Genomic DNA, 23,602 nt, shown 5'->3' on the forward strand with positions numbered 1-23,602 from the left:
CAAACTTTTACACCACCAGCATTAATGTAAAAGTAGAATGTTTAACATGAACTTTTTAAAAATTTATTTGGATTTCATAACTCAGCTATGTGGGCTATTGTAATTTCATATTACTAGAGTTTGCAAAGAACAGGTGTACTGCAGTTGGAAGTGCATTGTTCGATTTTAACCCAATTTTACTTAGCAAGGTAATAATTATATTCAGTACTCACCACATAAATATAACTTATTTTTTCAAAGGATATCCTGTTATTAATTTTAATAGTTACCATCATAAACAAAAGCAGAAACACTCACTCATTTGTGGTGAAATAACCTCTGATGCTCAAGTGACTGCAACGAGTTAAAAGCTGTTTTTGATGCAGAATAGTGGGAGAAAGCAACATTTTTTTTTCTCTCACTTCGACTGAGACATTGCTCTGATAGATGTTTAAGTTCACAATTTTTTACTGCTTCTCCAAATATTTCTTTAAGTAGCTTTATGTTGAATGTCTTCATAGGATAGAAAAAATACCAGCAGTATTGCTAGAATAGAAATAGAATAAGGGTCATAGACTAGTGAAAACCAAGTCGTGGTTTTCAATAGTCCTTTGCAAACTTTTCTTTGTGACCAGCTGTTTAATGTTTCTCTGCTGCTCTGCTGTAATGGTTCATCATCCCCATGTGCTCTTACTATGTAGCATCTTAAAAAAGTGCCACTGTGTTAATCAGTTAACAAAGGTTAATCACCTTTGTTAATCAGTTGGCCTGATTAACAAAGTTATTTCTGTTCTTATACTGAGTGGATAAGCCATCACTAAAATAATAATTTTTGTTGAAAGTGGGAAACTTTTCTTTCAAATGGTTATCAAACCTCTCTAAAAGCACGAATTGCAAATGTATTATGTTTTGAAAAGTCACTGGCAACACAAAGTGTTTCAGATTTTAAACAGTTGTTTAAAATTCTACTTCAAACAGCTTTGTGCAGAAGATATTAAATGTTTTTTTTTTTTGCAATTTTGCTGAAAGACAACGAATGTGTGTAAAGAATGTTAGCTTTAAAGATGACTTGTTGATGAGGGTTGTCTTTCGATCACCCTCAAACTGCAGGAGTTTAAGTACACCACAAAAGGATGAAGTGTGGCTTGTACACTTACTCTGTGAAATGACTACAATTTAAAAGGTGCAATTTTCTCAAAAATATCCTTCAGAAGAGTGTGCTTTTTTTTGTTTTGCAATTTTGTCAAAGATTGAATGTGTGTAAAGAATGTTAGCTTTAAAGATTACTTGCTGAAGTTGTCTTTCAATGATCCTCATACTGCAGGAGTGCCAGTAAATTGTGAAGTCATCAACCTAAAGGCAAATGCCTACTGTGGGAGGAAGCTGTTCAGTTATTGAGCTCACTTTAATAGCAAAGAAGATCACACTTAAGACAGAGCCTTGAGGGTGTCCCTCTTCTTCAGGATATGACGTAGATAATGTGTTTCCTGTGGGACTTGAAAGTCTTGGATGGATAGAAGGTGTTTAATCAAAAAAGGAAAGCATCCCCTCAGACCAAGAATAAACAGCTCTTTTAATATGCCATACTACAGGCTGTGTCACACGATTTTTTCATGTTGAAGAACACTGAAACCACATGTTCTCATTTCAGGGAAGTGACTTTTATACATGTTTCTAAACAGACCAAATGTCCCAAAGTTCATCAGTGTCTACAAAAGCCACATTATGTGTTGGAAAGAAGTTTATTGCTTTCTAAGTAGCATTGCACTTACCATTTTTTCCAAGACCTTGCAAAGACAGCTAGTCAGAGCAAATAGACAATAATTATTAGCCTGTGCTGGATCCCTGTGAGGTTTTGAGATAGAAATGACAATGGACTTATGCCAAGAGCCTGGGAACCTTCCTCTGTAAATATTCTATTGTATAGTAAGAGGAGATCAATAAGAAGATGATGGGAGGTATTTTATCATCTCGTAATGGAAATATCATCAGCGTCTATTGTGCTAAGGTGATGAAGAAGAGCTCTTTTGACTTCATCCTTAACAAATGGCTGACTGTAAAGCTCTGCCCTCTTGGTAGAAAAGCTTAGCTGCTGTTTCTCCTATAGCTTTTTTTTTTTTTGAATATTAAAATATCAGGAGGATATAAAACTGTTGCTGAGATTCTAGCAAAGTTTTCTCCCAAAACATCTGTGATAGGTATGGGATCAGCAACAATACATCGCTATGGTTCAAAGTAGACTATGTATATACATTTCATCTTCCAGATTTTATCCCATACAAGTTTTGAACTCGTTCTTTGATTAATTGATGATGTAAATTGGTTCCAGGATTGTTTATGATTCAGATATCTCACACAGCATACTTGGGCCCAAGGACGTTTAAATGCTATTAATTTTTTTTGTGATGGCATATCCACAAAAGATATCATGAGATCTAGCTTGTTCTTTTTTGGTTGCTTGGCACTGTTGGATTCTGAATGAAGAGAATTGGAAATTATTAATGCTTCATTCAGAGTCCAACATAATCTGCCATTCCCTGAACCATATTTGCTCATCAGACTAATAATCTCTTATTGATAGTATGTTGTTCATATAAATTTTTTTAGTTATGTTTATTAATATTCACTTGTCTGTTTTTTTTTTTTTTTTTGAGATGAAGTGCAGTTATGAAAACTATATATTAAATATCACTTATTATTATGAAATTAATATTGCTGAATCAGAGATAAAAATTGCGAATTATGCAATCCTTTTATGTTATTAGTAAAATGTAATGTATCCAAGTAATTCTTCAAAATAAGACTTGATTGGTTGTTGTGAGAAATTATGCTATTTTTAGCCAGGGCATGCGCTAGCATGCCCTGGCTAAAAATAACATAATAATAATAAGAAGAATAGAATCTGTATGCCTAAGTTCTAATCGTAATTATTATACTCAGCTGAGTAGTTTGCTGGTATCTCAATGAAAACTTAATTATTGTTTAACTGTATTTTCCCTACTAGAAATCTTTGCTTTGGTGTAAATTTATGACACTGCATTAAATGTTTTTATTTGAGTTGAATCTTGTGTTTGCCTGATTTCTTTCATTGTACTGCTCATTAAAATAGTTCGAATCCTAGCGGGAACCCTATATATATATATATATATATATATATATATATAGTAAGGAGAATTTCGGCCTGAATTAAGTAGATAAGAATATTGTGCTAGCTGAATGTTGATTTCACAACGTTGCTTATGCAAATTAGAACATAGAGTGGCGCAGTTAAAAATAAATTTTCTCTGTGTTCGAATGTGGAGTCAGTCAACAGCTAGAATATACATGGGAGTAGAACATAGGATCCAACAGCACTCTGGTTTCCACCAAGGCTTTGGAAAGAGTGGAAATCAGATTGATATTTTGGAACTGCTGCAGATGCTGCATGGAAAATACAATCTGTAACATACTTCACAGCTTCATTGATAGGTATTTGGTAGATTGCATCAGTATTAAATTTTGCAAATGATAATGTATTCCAGTAAGCTACCCATTTTCAACATGGGTATCCAAGCAAGGAGACATTGTTCTGTGAAGACATAGTGGCATTAATGGAAAATTATCACTTTCTTACATGGTTTCTTCACATCCAATTTCAGCCGTGGAAAAATGATAGAGAAACAGATTGTAAGATCGAGTGCAGAATAAGAGCAGGTAGGAAAATGGCAGAAGGTAAAAACTCAGTTATCAATAAGGGAAAGGTCATGGCTGTTGAGCATTCGCTTAATGATATGATCTCATCTGTTCATATTGGCACTATTCTACAGAGTGTCCATTTTTTTGTCCATTAAAGTAACCCATTAGCAGTATGGTGCAGTTGCAATATGAGATTATTAAGTTCCATTTCATTTAATTTAATTCAGAACTTGGTAGTAAATATATTTTGCATACTGTCACTACTGCTTCCAGAGTAGTGTTAACCTGGACATGATGAAATGGAGTATAAGTGCCCACAGGTATAGCTACTTCACCATGAGTAGGACTATCTCCAGTTTTTGTCCTTGTATACAAGAGACAGCCTTGAAAATAGTGTTCTCATTTGGTTTTAACAATGTTTATTGCAGACATAAATAAAAAGATTTGTGTTTTTGCAGCATGTGTTTGATATCATCGATATTCTGGTGAAACCCATGACAGTTCCACTGTAAAAATTTTCCTATTGTTTAGGCTTTGCAGAGTTGTCTGACTTCAGAAGGTTGAGGACTTAACTTTGTTGGGATTATATTTCTAATTACATTTTGGAAAGTATGGACAACCAGGAATCTCTTCCTCTGGAAAAATATCCAATACATCACTGGTTGCGTCAGAATCACTGGGCATATTCAAGGTACTTTTAATGGATACTGAAGTAGCTATTATTTTCTTTGGTACAATCTGGTGGTTTGTCTTTGTGATAATGCTACCATAATTTTTTTTACAAGTGGATCCTCATCGAATGAGAGTATTTTTTGGAGTTGTTTCTGGAGTGAGACTGTACATTGTGCAATTGTTGCACTCAGCAGAGAAGCAATCACGATTGTAAAGTTGAGGTATGGTGAAATTATCAGATAGTGGAATAGACATATGAGTTTGAGTTGCTATTGATATTTTCTTAACTGCTACCTTCTCTCAGCATAAGGGGATCTCAGAGCAGGTGGTAATAGCTAACTTCCTTTTTGCATGCTGATACGATATATTTTGTTTTGTTTTTATCTTTTGTATTTCTCTTTCTTCTTTCCACTTCTGATACGAACAGGATTATGCTGGATGATCTCCCTGATAGTTTACACATTTAAGCTTTCTTTGCATATCAAGATTTGTTATCATGCTCTTTACTACTACATGGGGTACAGATGGCAGAGCCATGACAGGCAGTTTGGGCATGTCCATATTTCTGGCATTTGAAGCATCTTAGTGGATTAGGAACGTACAGTCTAACAGGAAAATTGAGATACCCTGCTTTTACAGAGATTGGAGACTTAAAAGGCATATCAGATTGGAAGGATGATATTTCTGGGTAGAACCAGGTGACCATCCATGCAGATCAGGTTATGCCCATACCGTCACCCCCTGATCTTTCAGTTCTGAATATATCTCCTTATCAAGGAGATCTCATTCTGAGATTACTCCTCTATAGGAATTGAGTGTTTCAATAGTTTCTTAACTATTTTGGGAGAACCCCCTGCCAGTCCTAAACTCTTTTGAATAAAGGGTGAAAATTTCCTTACTAGCTTTTCACATGTTACATGGGTGATTAGACAAATTGGTACATTTCTACTGGTATCACGTCTTTTCTTTCTTACTTCTGTTATCAAAAGTTGTATCAATGGTATCATTACTTTGTTGGGAGTTTGTTAGGACCCCAGAAACAACTGAGGGTAAAGAATTCATGCTCAAGTGGTTTCAGCACCAGAGCTCCCCCACCAACCATGGATGCCTACTAACTGGCAAGCAGTGACTGTGATCAGGAGTGAAACACCAGGGCTACCTTGGAAACTATATGAGCACCATAGCAAGCCTTGGGTTCTCTCCCTGGATCATGGGGAAGGAGACTTACTGCAGCACACTTGACCCTTGCAGACAAGCACTAGCTGATCAATCATGTCTGGGCCATCCAGGTCTGCCCGTCTTGCCACCAAAGTAGTGCAAGTCTACCAGGATTACACCTGGAGATCCATGGGTCACACCATTCAGCAAACACAGGCAAGGCATTGTATCCCAGTGATGGTAGTATGGGAGACAGAATACTAAAAAAGATTTGGAGAAGAAGATAGCAGTTAAGGTATTGGAGAAATTGGTTAAAACACAGAATTCAAGACTGGGTCGATAGGAATATGATACTTTATAAAGGCAACACAGTTTTGTGAGGGTATGCCTTGTCTTAGTAATATGTTTACCTTTTATAATAAAGTGACAATGGAGTTAGATAAAAGAAATGGCTACTTGGTGAGACTGCGATTTTGAAAAGGCATCTGACAGGATTCCACATTGAATTCTGGTGCATAAATTGGAGCAAATGAGGATGGCCAATGGACAGACATCAAAGAGTGATTTATGGAGGAGTATTGAGTCCAGGAGAAGGCAAATGACCAGTGGTACATCACAGAGTTCAGTCAGTATTTGGTATTCAATTCATTTCCCATATTATTTAATTTGTACATCAATGATATAGGAAATGAATTGACAGAAAATATTCAGTTGTCTACTGATGATGCTAAACTGAGAAGAGCGATGGAAAATGAAGGTGATGTAGAGATCCTGCAGGAAGACTTAAATATGCTAGCAGTGTGGGCTAAGGTAAATGGCTGCCATGCCATTTCACTTCGGGAAGAAGAGATCACAAACTGTGTGCTATATTAATGGAACTGAACTATAGGAGAAGGGACTTGGGGGTGTATTGTAAATATAGCCATAACAGTATATCAGATTATGCGGTTGTTGAAGAACACTCTAACAAGCAGAGATAGAGAAGTTATTGTTCCCCACATTAATAAGGTCACATCTAGACGACTGTGCTTAGATCTGAACACCTGGATTCCATGGGGATGAAGAAATGGTGAAGAGGATCCAGAGGCGAGTGACAAAGACTGTTCAACTTCTATGGAATGATCCCTATCAAAATAGATTCATGATCCATCAGTTTCAGAACTAGCTCACAGGAGAAAAAGAGCAGACATGATAGAAGCATACAGGTTATTAAAGGGGTTATATAGGATTGATGCTGAAGACTTTTTCAGTACATGGCAGGCAAGGAGGGAATGAAGGGTCATCCATAGAAATTGTGTAAGAGCATTCTTAGCAAAGGTGTTAGGACTAGATTTTTTGATCAAATGGTGGTGAATGAGTGGAATGGGTTGCCAGAGATGGTTGCAAGTGCTTTGTCAGTGAATGAGTTTAAGGAGAGATATGATAGGTATTTTATGTATAATGAATCTCCCACAATAAGTCTTCTGACTCCATGGGAATAACAACATCATTTGCATAAAGATGAATAATTTCATTGCTATTAGATTATATGATATTAGGCTTAATACTATTTTCTCTCATAATGTAATCCATCTATCCCCATTATAGCAAACAGAAAGAATAAGTTATACAGTGGTATCTCGCTAATCCGAACTAATAAAAACCGTGCTCGTTCGGATTAGTGAATTTTCTCCCAAGAGACAACAATAACTAGCGTTTAAGACAAAAATAATCAGATTCTAATGGTACATCAATTTAATTCTGTAAATAAATGAAGTAACTGATAGAAAAAAAAAGCTACTGTTGTAATGTAAAACTTAAAAAATAATACAATACACAAGTTTATTTTAGTAAAATATTTAGTTTGTATGTACCTGTGTTGTTGAGGATTCTGATTTAATAAAATTGCATAGTTCAGTACATAACTTAATTTGCATAGAAAATATCACTTTCTTGTGCACAACACACACACAAAAAAAGTTTTTTTATTTCTTTGTAAAAAAGTCACTGATTTTCTTTTGATTAGCAGCATTTTACTTTTTTTTCTTCGAGTTCTTTAATTCATTCTGTAGCATCATATTCATCTAATTCATTCTGTAGCATCATATTTATAATTTCAGCAACTGATTTGATTTCGAATTCACTTTTGGTTTTCTATCTGTAATCCATTCCGTGACATCTGTTTGTTTAATTTCAACATCTGGATTTATATATTTAACCAAATTATGCAAGTTTTGAATTTCCTCTTTTTGTGTATCAACGTAGTTATCTTGGTAAATTCTAGAAGGCCACAGTTTTTTCCTTGACGCTCGAATTGCTTCAGGTTCGACGGCTTCCCAAGCAGTAGCAACTGAGAATGCTACAGTCTTCAAACTTATATTTCTTATTGATGTGGTAAAGTCATAATTTGGGGAAATTACATTTAAAAGCAGTTCGGATTACTGGAGGGTTCGGACTAAAGAGGTTAGGATTAGCGAGATACCACTGTATATTTATTGAAAAAAAAAAAAAAAAAAAAGACAGAATGTGTTAATTAATTAAAGTACACATTGTATATGAAGAAAAATTACTTGTAAATGCAGGAAGTACTGTAGAATGTTGCCTAATTTGCAAGCCTTGGAGGTAAATTTTCCTTATTGTATTTTGTGCAGTTTATCTAGCTTAGGCACTTCGGCATGATAAACATGGCTGCTGGCTTTTTTTATTTTTGTTTTTTTAAAGTTTTTTTTTTTTTTTTTTTTTTTTTTTTTTTTGTTGTTGTTGTTTCTTCATCCAGGTTTTGGATCTCATGTAGCACCTTGTTTAGTTTGTTAATCTGAGATTGTGTGCAGGGTCTTGGAAATGCACTATCAAGTAGAATGTTTGCATAAAAGAAGGGCAACTTTTCCCCACACCACATCTATCGTTAGACTTTGCTATAACAATATTGCTATTTTGTTTGAGATAAAGGGGACTAAAATTTGCAACTTAAACTGGAATGAGGAGGTGACACTTTAAATTTGTTGCATAATTAAATTAAATTAGCATAATTCACTGACAATGTGCCAATGAAGATTAAAAAACTGTTATTCAAGTTAAAAAGAAAATGCATCATTAGAACTCTTTAGAAGAGAAATCAAAGTTGAAACCTTTGAATAACACAGAAACCTCTTTGTTAAAGGAAGACCAGAAATCATCAACTTTTTAGTATCAAGAGAAAAGGATTATAAAATTATAATTATAAAAACTCTATGTTTTGACTCTAAGGATATTTAGTAAACATTATCAAAGGTATTAAAAGACCAGTGCCATAACGAAGACGTGGCAAAAGAGGCACCAACCAAGGGTGAAACTAGATTTTGGGTGCAAAACATAAAAAATAAAAATAAATAAATAGATATAAATAAAAGTCCGCTATTTTATATTGCACTTTTAAATTTTGGCAATACGCTGCTTTAGAAAAACAAATTCTGCAACATACTGCAACTCATTTTGATGGGGTTAATAGTAAGTATTCAACATATTGCATTTAGTAACATTTAACTTGTTACATTTAAAATTTTCAAAATCTGTCATTTTTGGGTTGGGGGGGGGGGGGTGCAAGTTAGACACTTGCCATAGGCGCTTCATACATTCGTTACTGTACTGTAAAAGACAAGACTGCAGACAGACTAGAAGAAAGCAGTTGGCAGTGATGGTAATAGCGCTGACAATTAGTTTCTTAGTGTCATGAACCTAGCTTATCAGAAGTGATATGCTGGAGTTGAAAAGACAAAAAAAAAATATGTTTAATCCAACAAGTACAACGAATGCTAGCCTGGTTGGTTGAGTGGTTAGCATGCCTACTCTGCATTCAGCAGCCATCTAGGCCTGCAATCACTGTCCTTTTAGATTAAACTCTTTTTTTTTTTTAATTTTCTTTTTTAGTTCTTCCATGGATGTTTCTAAATGTTTTAAGATGGAAGATGAACATAAGAGTCCAGCATGAGACCATCATCCCACTTACTGGAGATCTGAAGTGGCTTAAAAAAGTTCCATGTTAAAACAAAAAAATTAATTAATAATCAACTGATAGCAGCAATGTACTAGAGGTTTACAACCTTTCATGAGCGGGAGTCATGTAAAAAATGTTTTAAAAAGTTATTTTGTGTATTTGGTTCATTTAATGAAATGTTTTCTTGATAAAAACGCTTTGTTAGATAAAGACTCTCTGTAGAGGATACAAATGTAATGAAAAATAGAAACTTATTAGAAGACATAATTAAAATTACAAAGGGAAAAACAACTCAAGGAAATTTTTATTAGTGTAATTGAATGGTTTAAAAATAAACAAACAAACAAAAAAAACATGATACTACAAATAAAAAGGGAAATTTTTATTAGTGTAATTGAATGGTTTAAAAATAAACAAAAAAAACCATGATACTACAAATAAAATTCACTATAGCAAATTAATCATTATAATAAACTCTTCATACCGTCCTTATGAGTTTCCCCACAGTGAGGACCAACTAGATATCACATGAACTATTGCAATTAAGGTTTTGTTAGATAAAGCCTCTCTGTAGAGGATACAAATGTAATGAAAAATAGAAACTTATTAGAAGACATAATTAAAATTACAAAGGGAAAAACAACTCAAGGAAATTTTTATTAGTGTAACTGAATGATTTTTAAAAAAAAACAAAACAAAAAAAAATATGATACTACAAATAAAATTCACTATAGCAAATTAATCATTATAAAAAACTCTTCATACCATCCCTATGAGTTTCCCACAGTGAGGACAAACTAGATATCACGTGAACTATTACAATTAAGGTTATTATTGAAAATGTAGAAAAAGGGTCATTCAGAAGATTCAAGAAGACGTGGATTTCAAGAAAGTAGGTTAAACAGATGGGGACTAAGGCATTTCAAACCACAGTACTACAGATATAAAACACCAAAAACAGTTGAGCTTTTGGTGTTTTGTATCTGTATTGAAAATGTCTTAGCTTTCCATATATTCAAATGGAAAGCTAAGACATTTTCAAATAGTTCCTCCCCCAAACCCCGTTTAGTGCAGAGATAGTGACACACAGATATGAGTTTACTAGCAGAGATGAAACTCATAACCTGAACAGAGAAAAATACTAGTTTTAAGACAAATTATAACCAAGCAATTGCCAAAGAATTTATTCATTTTAGTAAAAAAAATATTAACATACTATTATCACATACCACTGTTGAATGCTGTATCCTGTTCTGTATAGCTTGTATTATGATCATAGTACTGTGGAAAAGAAGTATCACTGTCAAAAATAAAAGAGGAATCTGTCTGCCAACCCAAAGCACCACTCTGCTCTTCTTGTTGGCGACGAAGAGCTTCCTCCTGGTCCCGTTGCTTAACCTCCAAGGCAAACAATTGTCGCCTTTCTTCTTTACTTAGTCTCGGAGGAGTTGGAAGTAATGGACCCCTAAGAGGAGAGTTCAAGAGATTGTGTAACACACCTATACACTATATTCAGTAATTTCTCAATTATCTGACCATCTTTGAAAATCAATTTGTTGATTGATTAAATGATAATTACTATTTCACATTTTTATTGAATGAAAATATAAAAACAGCAACTTATCAGCAATTATTATTTTATAAATATATAGCATGATTACAATATAAATTATAATCTTGTTTATTCATTTGTCCAAGCATATGCAAATAAAGTTTGCACATGAATTATCTTCACAACTTGGTTACTGGTAATTAGAGGCTGTAGACTTCATATCAATTACCTCAGTATTCGATATCTTGCTATGTATAATGGGAAGGATTACTACAAGACCAATTCTGACAACACTGGGTCTAGCTCCCACAATAAATGTCAAAATGGATTTTGACTTTATTTTCTCAACAGTGGGAGAAAGACCCAGAAGAGATACCAAGATTAACTGTTGTGGCACAAGAGATTGATTGAACAAGTGATCCTGTATTCATTTCTCAGCTCTGAAGATAAATTGCTGGATTAAGGAATGTTATTCAGTACTTGGTCATTCTGGGCTACTGAATAATAGTAAGTTTTTTTTTTTTTTTTTTGTCACAACTAGATTACTAGGTCACTAAATATGAGGCTAATCTTCTTGAATAGCAGGCAATTTTAAGTAGAGTGATGTGGGCAAATATCAGAATGGGTAACTGAACACTGAGACTTATTTGTGTTTGTGCCTTGTCCCACAGAAGGTTCTACTTAGGTAGAGGTGGAGGAATTTTTTAAAGGTTTAGAGAAAGCAACTGCCTAAATGAAAAAAGGAAAAGTTGGTCCTTGTTGGGGATCTAAATAACAGACTAGGAAATGATTGTAAGACATTAAAAATATTTTGGAAAAATTTGGAGAAAAGAGCAAAGCTAATAATAATGCAAATATCTGGTGGATTTCTGCTCAGGACATGGACTGGTTATTACTAACACCATGTTCCAACATAAAAATGTGCACACATTCACATGGAGAGAAGAGACAAGGAATAAGAAAAGTCTCATTCACTATGTTATTGTTGATAGTGATGTTTTCTCCCTGGTGCAGAGGATTTGAAATTGGAAGCGATCACCATTTAGTCTTGAGCAGGATAAAATTGAATTTCATATTGAAAAGAAGAACATGTTAGAAAGTTTTAAAGTGAATAAAAGTTGAGCCGCTCTTAGATGTGAACTGTAGACTAAAATACACGAACATTATTAAGAAAAACATGAGAATTTGAGAGCAGGAACCAAACTTTGGAGATTCAGTGGCAAGCCCTGAAGAAAACATTGATTGATTCAGCCAGAGAGGCATGTGGTGAGGTTGTCTGCAAGGATAGAAAAATCAGAACTCCATGGTAGATAGAGGAAGTTAAAGAGGCAGTAAAGCAAAAGAAGAAAGCCTATCGAAAGTTCCTGGTAAATAAGTCAGCTTGTGCTCTTCGAGAATAAAGAGACAAATGTAGGAAAGCGAAACACTGTGTAAAACTAGCTAAACAAAAGTCATGGGAGGACTTTGGTAAGAATGCAAAAAATAAATATCAAGAAGTGGCAAGATATTCTGGAGGTTGTTGAAGAAGCTAAGAAATAGTTTGATATCGAAAGTTCCTGGTAAATAAGTCAGCTTGTGCTCTTCGAAAATAAAGAGACAAATGTAAGAAAGCGAAACACTGTGTAAAACTAGCTAAACAAAAGTCATGGGAGGACTTTCGTAAGAATGTAAAAAATAAATATCAAGAAATGGCAAGATATTCTGGAGGTTGTTGAAGAAGCTAAGAAATAGGGGAATATAAAAGGAATTGGAGATTATAAGGGCGACATTAAAATTGGAAAAAAGATATCCTTGAAGTATGGAGTAATTACTTTGAAAAACTGCTAAATGAAACAAGCAGTGATGACAGCACAGTGATAAAAAACACTGACCAGGCATGCAGTCAGGAATACATATCCATACTTGAAGTAGAAAAAGCCATCAATGGCTTGAAATGTGGGAAGGCAACAGGAGTAGATGATATTCGACCAGAAATGCTGAAGTATGGTGGTATAAAAGTCTTACAGTGGCTGCACTGCATAGTTCAGAAGACCTGGGCACAGGGACGAGTTCCAGATGATTGGAATAGAGCTCTCATAGTACCCATATATAAAAAGAGAAATAATGACTTTGATAAATGAACTATCTTTTTTACATACTTTCGTGGTTTGATCTCAGGCTCTTCACTTTCAACTGGAGAATCTCTTCTGTTTGACTTGGAATGTTTCCTGTCTTCTTTCCATTCAGGAGAGTCTAGAGAATTCCTTTTCTCATGATAATAATCATAGTCACCTGGGAACAGGAAAAGAAAAATGTTCAGAAATCTAAGTACATCATAAAACTAAAGTACTAACATCACAAATATAATTATTTGATATAGAACATATTATTTTCCCCTTAAGTGATATCACAGCATACTGATGTGATAGCTGGAAAACCTATTTTTTTTTTACAGTAAAACATTTTTTCAGAGGATAATGTTTAAAATTTCCAGGGTTCTCTAGATACCACAATTTCAGTCACATTTATAATGCTACTTTTTTATGCCTTCACAATTTACATTGGACATCTCATGCAGGAAACATTACACAGAGTTATATGAAATGAAATTATCTCAGTTCTAACAGGAAAGATGTTTGGAGTGTTGGTGCAAGGACATCTATGATTCATGTTAGAGGTTTAATGGAATATTAACAGCACTGAGAAAGGATTAAAATTAATTTCAATACTTCCAATTTTTCGTCTCCGTCACAGAGACATCTTTGGGGATTACAAAAACTTTTTGTAACAACACACACACAAATACAATTCAAAGTGAAACTAAAGTCCTATCTAGGTGGTGTGCCCTCTATGGGCATTTGCAGGTGGCCTGGGATGCAAAGAGGGATCTCTGATAATTAAAGTTTCCAAAATTTTGGGAAGTTCCAATATTTCCCAAAATTTGGGAAATATTGGAAGTATTAAAATAAGTTTTAATCCTTTCTCAGTACTGTTAATATTCCATTAAACCTCTAACATGAATTCTTCACAGCACTTAAGCCTCAACACACGACATCTATGATCATGATGTGCTAGAACCCATGTAATAAATATGCAGGATACATAGGTCTAAAAACTATATTAAAAAAATAAAAAATAAAAATAAAATAATAATAATAATAATAACTGGTATCTCTCCCAAGTCTGGCTCCCCACTGATGAGACCTAAATAAAGGTTGAAACTACTAGAGTTTATGAGAAATAAGACAGCATGGAAGATTAAAATGCTTGAATGTTATAAGGTCTGTCAAATAAAAAGAAGGAATAGAATGCACTGTCACTAGAAAAGTAACTGAGAGTGAGGTCAGTGAATTGGTGTGTCTTCAAAGAAGATCCTGAGTTCCATATGAACTTCATGCTGTGCGAGCCCTAAGCATTGCAACTTTAGGTGACATAGCAATAGGTCTTGAATAACTCTCCTCTCTACTGAAGATCTGTTTATCCAGTATACTGACATTTGACAATCTGTCCAATATCCTACTCATCACTCAGAATAAACTATTTCCTTTTTCTGTACTTGGTGTTTAACAAGTCCCATAGTGGTTAAGTGGCTACCAATACCATATCTGTTACTTAAGTGTATAAATTGGGCTTCAGGCATCATGAAGTCAAAACCAAACAAATAATCTTCTTTAAAGACATGCTTGATTCATAGCAGCTAATTTAAACATGAACGTTTGTTTGAAGAGAACAACTAGCTGCAGTCCATTCTCTAAAATGGAATGTCAGATCTAACAGATGTTCAAGTATCATGCAAAGCATATTTTGGATAGTCAAGCAAGTAAGTGATGCACACTGTGTTACGGTCACAAATTAAGTAAATGAAGAAATGGAAACGTTTTTCATATTTTTTGTTATATTTTAAGGGGCCTTTTTGGCTGGATTTTGGGTACATTATGATTTCTTGCAAATCACTTTGTAGGAATTATTTTCTAATTACCAGTTATTATTGTATTTATTTATCATATGCTTTAAGGTTGATGTTGGTAAAGAGAGGGATGTGTAGTATGAGAGTGAAAGACACTCCCACACAGAGTGCCCAGTTCTTTGTCCATGCAAAGCCTTGATAGTGCCCCCTCTGCTTGGCTTGAACTGATACTTTTGCTGGTTACAATTCTTCTGTTATCATTAACAATATATTCTCTTCCCTCCATCTAATCCAATTCTCTCTGATCGAGTCAAGCTAACCAATGCTAAAACATTCTCACCTTTCTTCCAGATGATTCTAATAAGCTATAATATTCCATGGGGCCACAACTCTTTTTGTATCTTTTAATAACTGCATACACACTCACCTATTCCCCCCCCCCCCTCACAAAAACACCAAACAGCACGTTTATCTGTTCTGCACTTTCATTCTCTTAACAAATAAAACTTCTCAAAGATAACTGACTACAAATCCAATCAATTACAACCCATCAGTCTTACACAAGGCCTTCAAATTTATACATTTAAAAATGACACATCATCCCTCTTACACAATCAGCATACTGATTAAGATATAATCATGGCTCTTATTCTCAATTCACTTACTTAAATCTTGCAATAGACTGGTAAACTTCAGTGTTTCTCCTTTTCTTTTTCACCTTTTCCAGGAATTCTTTCATATCTTCTTGCATTCCACACTTGACATCTTTTAAATCATTTGAACATAATAAATTATTAACTTTTTCACTCATCAGTTACAAAATAGTCTACTTACTCACTTTTTTTTTTTTTTTTTTTTTTTTTTTTACTCTTTCATAATCTTGTCATAATGACATATCATAAAAATGAAATGCCACACTGGCTGGGGCATCATCCGATTAACAGAATTTGCCATTTCATTGGGGAACTAGGATGGACAAGTACTGAAACAGATTCTAAAACACATAAAAAGTGGAACTGGCAAAAAAATTGGAGGAGTACTATGTAAAAATAATTGGTGATTCCAAAACAAAGAAGATAAAAACAGGTAAGATTTTTATAAATAAATAAAAAATGTTATAATTAGAATATTCAAAAAATGATGATATGGGAGGGGGAAGGAGTAGCTATAGTCTTGTAATTTTCTTCAATAGCAGAAAATATCAACTAGAATGATGTGGGCAAACCATAAAATACAGAACTGTGCAGTTGGACTAATTTGTGTGTACAGTCCCAGCTAAAGAAAAAGTGGAGGAATTTGAGTAATTTAGAGAAGGCAGCTGACAAAGAAAAAAGAGTCCTTGTTGAGGATCTACATAGCAGAGTAGGAAACAAATAACAGACATACAGAAATGTTTCTGGAAACTTTTTCTACATGTAAGTGAAAGTTGGTCTATAAGTGTTTGTGTTTGGGTAAAATTCCAAAATTATTCTAAATTTCTTCAAAATATATAAAAGCTCCCAAACAAATGAGAATGCCAGTAGCTATTAAAAAAAAAAAAAAAGTAATGAGAGTGTAAGTTATGAATTTCATGAAAGATGGGAGCATGAGTATACTCACTCTCCTATTGTTAATTAATTTCTTTGATTTTCAGCAACAAACTTCGAAGTGGACATGCAATAACTTCTAGTTGAATTTAATTGTTCACACTACTTGCATTAAATAAATTTCTTCCTCTTTTCAAAATTTTAAATTTCAATTGTTGTAATATTAATTAAAACATCCTAATTAAGGGTCAAAGCTGTATAACTGAGAGGAGACCTCCACATAGCCTTTAAAGGAATGCGGAGAATCGACCAAGGCTTCTGACCTAATGTCCAATCCTCGCCTTCTCATGGTGCACCCTCGTGGGTATCTACCTGGACATGGAACGAACGAGAATGGGCTGGAAATTATGGATTTAGCTGACCAATTTGTATTCTTATTGGCTTAAACCAATATACAAAAGGATGGTTAAACAAGGCCCTCGTTGTTTTCGCCTGGTTCCCTGGCGAAAAGTCAGCTACTGGAACAAATCTGAAAGCACCCCAACTCAACATCACCAGAGTTCAAGATCGGTACTATCAACATAAGAAGCCTGAATGGAAAAGAAATGGAGCTAGCTGAAGAATTAGATAAGTATCAGATCGACATAATAGGGGTGACTGAAACTAAAAGGACAAAAACTGGTGAGATCTTTCTGAGCAATAAATACAAAATGTTATATTCAGGAAATGAGAATCACGGAAAAGAAGGAGTAGCCATAGTATTCAACACAAAATACGAGGCTAATCTTCTTGAATGACAGGCAGTCTCAAGTAGAGTGATGTGGGTAAATATCAGAATGGGGAACTGGACAATGAGACTTATTTGTGCCTATGGTATGGTCCCACAGAAGGTTCTACTAAGGTAGAAGTGGAGGAATTTTTTGATGCTTTAGAAAAAGCAAGTGACACAATGAAAAAGGAAAATATTGGTCCTTATTGGGGATCTAACTGGCAGACTAGGAAATGATTGTCAGACATACAAAAATATTTTGGGAAAATTTGGAGAAAAGAGCAAAGCTAATAATAATGCCAAATACCTGTTGGATTTCTGCTCAGGACATGGACTGGTTATTACTAACACAATGTTCCAACATAAAAACGTGCACAAATTCACATGGAGAGAAGAAGCAAGGAATAAGAAGTCTCACTGATTATGTTATTGTTGATAGTGATGTTTTCTACCTGGTGCAGGACACCAAAGTGTACAGAGGATTTGAAGTTGGAAGTGATCACTATTTAGTCTTGAGCAGGAAAAAATTGAATTTCATATTGAAAAGAATAACATGTAAGAAAGTTTGAGGCTCTCAGATGTGAACTGTAGACTAAAATATATAAAGATTATTAAGAAAAAAATGAAAGAGTTTGAGAACAGGAACCAAACTTTGGAGACTCAGTGGTAACAATGTTCCCTCTAAGCTGTGAATGCTCACACATGTTTTACAACTAGCGCACAAAGCAAAAAAATATGTGCACACTAGATTTTCAAGATGAAATTAAAATTTATTAATTAAAGAAGTTCCACCTAAACATTAACCTATAAATTATTTAAAAAATACGGTAACTCAGCAACGCTCAAGCCTATAACTTCGCATTTTTTATTACATTCTCGAAGTTGCACAAAACTTATAAATTATTAACAATAACCCTATTTGAGGCTAGCGATTTGACCAAAGTGAAAGGAGTGTGGTTTAAATGTGTAATTTTTAAGTAGCATACAGAATGGCACACGGTTTGTTTACATTTCAGGCCTGACTCATGGAAAATTTCCAAACATGATTGGCTGATCAAATTAGTTCAAGATCATGACGAATTAAAACAATGGTTTCATAATTTTAATAAAAATAATTAAATACTTATTTTTAAAAGGAATTTTAAAATAGTAGATTAAATAATAACATTCATGTACATGTTGAGATACAACCAAGTTAATTAAATCTAGCCTCTAGGCATATCTTTTAGCTCTTGTGTTGCCCTCGGCAATGTTTAGTGTTTGTTCAGCTTTTGCCTTGCCAAATTATTCAGTAAATAGTGTACATTTGAAAATTTATAAAAACAATAAAAAATATTCTTCAAATAACAAAATTGCAAAAAACTGATGCACCATGTCAAATTCAAAGGAAGCAAAAGGTGTGAAGTGAAAATGAACTGCTAGCTGCTTTAAAACTGAATGGCTGCATGAAATAGTGAAAACTGCTAAGCCAAAAGCTCATGGGTTGATAAACATTCAGCTGCGTGAAATATTTATGTATGATGCTACAACTGGTGTTGTTTGTATTTATTGTCATGATGCAAAGGTTGCTGGGGATTTTGCTAATGAGAAGAAGTTTAATGTCACTTGGAAGTTGGACTTTTTGAAATGCCATTTGACAAGTAAAATACATCTGGATGGTGTACACAAACTTAGGCAACAAAATTGTTCATTGCCAGCTACAGGAGTACTGCGTATGCTATGTGAAAGTTCAGATGACCAAGAGAGAAAACGATCAAACCCAGAGCAGATTAAAGTTCTTATTGACAGTGTCTTATTAGTTGTTAAGATGAATAACTCTTTACTTTCAGTTCAGCATATTAATGAACATATGGAACAGTATGTTCAACTCCCAGACAGCCTGCGAAGCAAAAATTATGCATTTGAATTTCTGGAAACAATCAGTTTAATTGTTGAAAATGACATGTTTGAGCAAATTGCATCTGCAAATTTCCACACCTTAACCATTGATGAAAGCACTGATAAAACTGTTAACAAATGTCTCATTCTCTATTTTAAGTTTAGACCTAAAGATTGTAATGAATATAAAACATATTTTGGCAGAATAATTCAGTTGCAGGCATGTGATGCCTCCTCCATTGTGTTAGTTATTAAACAGTTTTATCAAGAAAAGAAACTTGATCTCCAAAAAATGGTGATGTTTACCTCTAATGGAGCTGCAGTGATGCTGGGCAAAGTTAATGGTGTCGCTGCAAAACTTAAATTAGAAGTTCCACATCTTGTCCAGCAACACTGTGTAGCTCACCGTGAGGATCTGGGGATCTGTGATACATGGAAGGAAATTAAAATAATCAGAGATATTGATACATTAATGAGAACAGTGTACACACTCTCTTCTCGTTCCACAGTGAAAAGGAACCAAAGCTATTGCCTTCAGACCATTCAATGAAGTGCGGTGGCTATCCAGACATTTTGCATTGCAGGCAATAATAAGAAACTATGAGGGACTGATCACATATTTTGAAAAAGACAAATCAAATGATCCCGTGGTTAATTATTTTCACAATAAATTAACTAACGTGACATTCAAAGTAGCTGTTAATGAAGAAATGGCTTCCCTGTGCAAACTCTTACAAAGGAGTAACCTTACACCACTAGATAGTCATCATTTTGCCAGAGGGAAGATTAACAAAATCAGGTATCAGTATTTAGAAGGTGACGCTTGCTGGAGTGACAGAGTAAATGCTTTACTTAAACAAGAAGAGACTGAACCAGTAGATATTAGGCCCTGTTAAATTTTATAAATTGTTAACATATTTAGAGGACAGATTCCCTGAGAATGAGATACAAGAATGGTCAGTGTTTGATATCTCCTCTATTTTATGTTGTGATTTCTCATTTGGTAGTGAACATATTAATGACCTCTATCTTAAAAATCATGATTTTCTGGATGATACTACAGAAATAATTAGTCACTTTAATGATTTCAAATTTTCAGTACAAGAAAAAATTAAATTCAAAATGATATCAAATTTTACACAAATGGTTGTATTTGCTCTATAAAATGAGCAGTTTTGTGATTTGGCAGCGTTGATGGATATTGGAGGCACCTTCCTTGCATCTAGTGCAGACTCTGAGTGAGGTTTCGGTCTAATGAATCAAATAAAAAACCAACTTAGAAACCGTTTAGGAGAATGTCATTTGGATATGCTAATGAGAGTGAAAAGTTACCAATTATATGGAAATTCGATTAATTTAGATAGAGGGTGAATGGTAAAGACAGAAGAGAGAAAAAATAAAGAGATAGAAGCTAGAACTAAACAAGATGAGAATTAGTAATGGGAATATTTTATTATGTATGTTTAGAGTTATTTGCAAAGTTAGAAAATTTAATTAAAGGCAATCAGTCACTAGTGTTATCTTTTTTTTTTACTATATTTCTTACTTCTAATCAGATCAATATTAAATACATATAAAATATTTATGTTATCTCTGTGATTGATGTCACACAACTTACTTGGTGATGGTAATAATACACACACTTAGAATCCCATCTAGTACAGTCGGTATCGTGTTGGAATCCCATGCGCGAAGTCCCCGGATCGAGTCCTGCCCAAGGCTTGTGAATCGTGATTTCCGAATGTTTACTGGGGAGGCTACTGCTGTATGTGGGAACATGGTGGGGAGTTGGGGTGACCTGGCTGATGTCCCATTGACACCAGAAGATAAAGAGTGAACTAAAATCTTTTAACTTTTTTGCTTAAATTATCAATATGGTGACTCGTATGGGTGCGCACATACTTTTCAAAAGAAGGCAAATTTTGCACACGCAAATTTCTGTGCACACTCACAGCAAAAAATTAGAGGAACATTGAGTGGCAAGCCTTGAACCCTGATTGATTCAACTAGAGAGACATGTGGTGAAATTGTCTGCAAGGATAGCTAGAACTCCATGGTGGACACAGGAAGTTAAAGAAGCAGTGAAGGAAAAGAAGAAAGCATATCAAGTTCCTGGCAAATAAGTCAGCTTGTGCTCTTAGAGAATACAGAGACAAATGTAAGAAAGCTAAACAGTGTGTAAAACTAGCTAAACAAAAGTCATGGGAGGACTTTGGCAAGAACATAGAAAGTAAATATCAAGAAGGTGAAAAATATTCTGGAGGTTGTTGAAGAACTCAGGAATGGAAGAAAGGAATTAGAGATGATAAAGGTGACATGAAAAAGGGAGAAAAAAGATATCCTTGGAGTATGGAGTAATTACTTTGAAATATTGCTAAATGAAACAAGCAGTGATAGCACAGTGGTAAAAAACACTCAACAGGCATACAGTCAGGAATACATATCCATACTTGAAGTAGAAAAAGCCATCAAAGGCTTGAAATGTGGAAAGGCAGCAGGAGTAGATGATATTCGACCAGAAATGCTGAAGTATGGTGGTATAGTGGCTACACTGCATAGTTCAGAAAGCCTGGACAGAGGAATGAATTCCCGATGATTGGAGTAGAGCTCTAATAGTACCCATATAAAAAGGGAAATAAAACTGAATGTGAGAATTACAGAGGTATTTCCCTACTGAGTGTTCCTGGCAAGATTTATGCAAGTATACTTGAGAAACGGTTGAGAAGAACTGTGGAAGAAAAGCTTGGTGAAGAACAAGCTGGATTCAGGCCAAATAGAGGCTGTCAGGATCAGATCTTCACTTTACGACAAATAGTCAAGAAAGCATGGGAATATAACAAAGATCTGTATTTAAGTTTTGTCGATCTGGAAAAGGTATATGACAAGGTGCCAAGAGAGAAGCTATTCAATATGCTACAGTTATGTAAAGCTCATTTTATATAAAGTACAGCTATATAAAAAAAACTCAGATAAAGACTAAGTATTGCTAAGCAATACTTAGTCTTTATTTGAGTTGTAAGTCAGCAGTTAGAATTGAAGGAAGCACAGGAAGACGGTTTAATGTTAAATCTGGTGTGAGACAAGGATGTACATTATCCCCTCTGTTATTCATTACCTATATGGATCATGTTATGAAGGAAAGTGGTATTAAACATGATATAAGAATTGGAGATGTTAATGTCAGCTTTTTGCTTTATGTGGACGATGTTATACTTCTAAATAAATTCGCTACAAGTTTGCAAGATTCCCTGACTAAAAAAAAATAACTGTTATAATAGATATGGAATGAAGGTCAGCATTAAATAGACAAAGACAATGAAAATAGGTAGAATTGTTGAAAAAGTCAACTGTGTTGTGAACGGAGAACCTGTGGAACAAGTAAAACATTTCAGCTACTTAGGCACAATTTTTAGTGAAGATGGTAAATTAAATATGGAAACAGACAACAGAATCAACAAATCTGGTATGGTAGAAAGTCAACTGAATAAATTCATATGGAATAAGAGAGAAATTAGTCGGAACACTAAATTAGCAGTATACAAGACAGTGTTCAAACCAGTTTTAACCGATGGATCTGAGAGCTGGATCAGTAGTAAAACACTTGACCAAAGACTAGAGACCACAGATATGAGAGTCATGAGAAAGATTAGAGGCATGAACAGATAGCATCAATGGCAATGTTATATTAAAAACGAGGATATTAGGAAAAAACTTGACATTGTCAACATTCGGGAATGCGTTAGCAGAGCTAATCTCAGGTGGCATGGTCACTTAAACAGAATGGGTGAGAAAGGATTAGCAAAACAAGTGTTTTCTCTGTCAGGTTGGCAGGAAAACAACCCAGAGGAAGACCAAGGTATAGGTGTATTGAAATGGTACAAAGTGACTTAGACGATAGAAATATAAGATCTGATAATGTTGGAGGCTTGGCAAGTAACAGACTGATTTGGAGGAAAATTGTAGATAGGAAGTTAGTAATGATGTAAGTTTCTCATGTAGTACTATCATATCCTGTACACCCCTTGAGGGTACATGTCAGGGATTTGATGATGACATCCTAAAGGTTTGATACATTATGCAGCGCATCTTTGTATTTACATCTTATACATCGTATTTACTCAAATATAACTTGCTCTCATGTATATCTAACACCCCTGATTTTACTTTGCAAAAAGGTTTCGCATATACCTCACACGCCAAAAAAGTTTAAAACTTTTAGAAATAGATAGTAAATGTTGTTGTGGCAGTTTCAGATATTTCGGAATTCAGTTGAAGAGAATCAGCATTTCAGTTCAACAATTGTCGGCTTGCCTTTGTCATTGGGTCGCACAATCCTTTGTTAATACTGCACTAATCATATGCACATCGTCAAAGCTGTGCTACCTCTAACGTCCTACCACTGCTGTCCATTCTGTGCACCACTTTCATTTCTCGTTAGTCATTTGTGAAGGATTGTTCATAACATATCTCAAGTCTTGTAAATTACTGGTAATTTTTGCTTGAAATATGGGAAAACGTTCAAGTTACAGTACTGATTTTAAACTCAAAAATCATA

General features: G+C 34.5%; 1 protein-coding gene across 2 annotated transcripts in view; it reads right to left on the minus strand.

Annotated features, from left to right (window-relative positions):
- Positions 1-23,602, minus strand: part of Set2 (SET domain containing 2) — a 552,532-nt gene that overhangs the window by 110,504 nt on the left and 418,426 nt on the right. For both annotated transcript variants that reach the window (XM_090414077.1, XM_090414085.1), the window contains 2 exons: positions 13,127-13,259; positions 10,666-10,901 (listed from right to left, as the gene is read on the minus strand). In XM_090414077.1, the coding sequence (XP_090270203.1) occupies positions 10,666-10,901; positions 13,127-13,259 (369 nt within the window). The remainder of the gene's footprint in view (positions 1-10,665; positions 10,902-13,126; positions 13,260-23,602) is intronic.

Source organism: Typopeltis vanoorti, chromosome 2, assembly GCF_054136105.1.
Source record: "Typopeltis vanoorti isolate ZY-2024b chromosome 2, IOZ_Tvanoo_1.0, whole genome shotgun sequence".
NCBI classification, from domain to species: domain Eukaryota; kingdom Metazoa; phylum Arthropoda; class Arachnida; order Uropygi; family Thelyphonidae; genus Typopeltis; species Typopeltis vanoorti.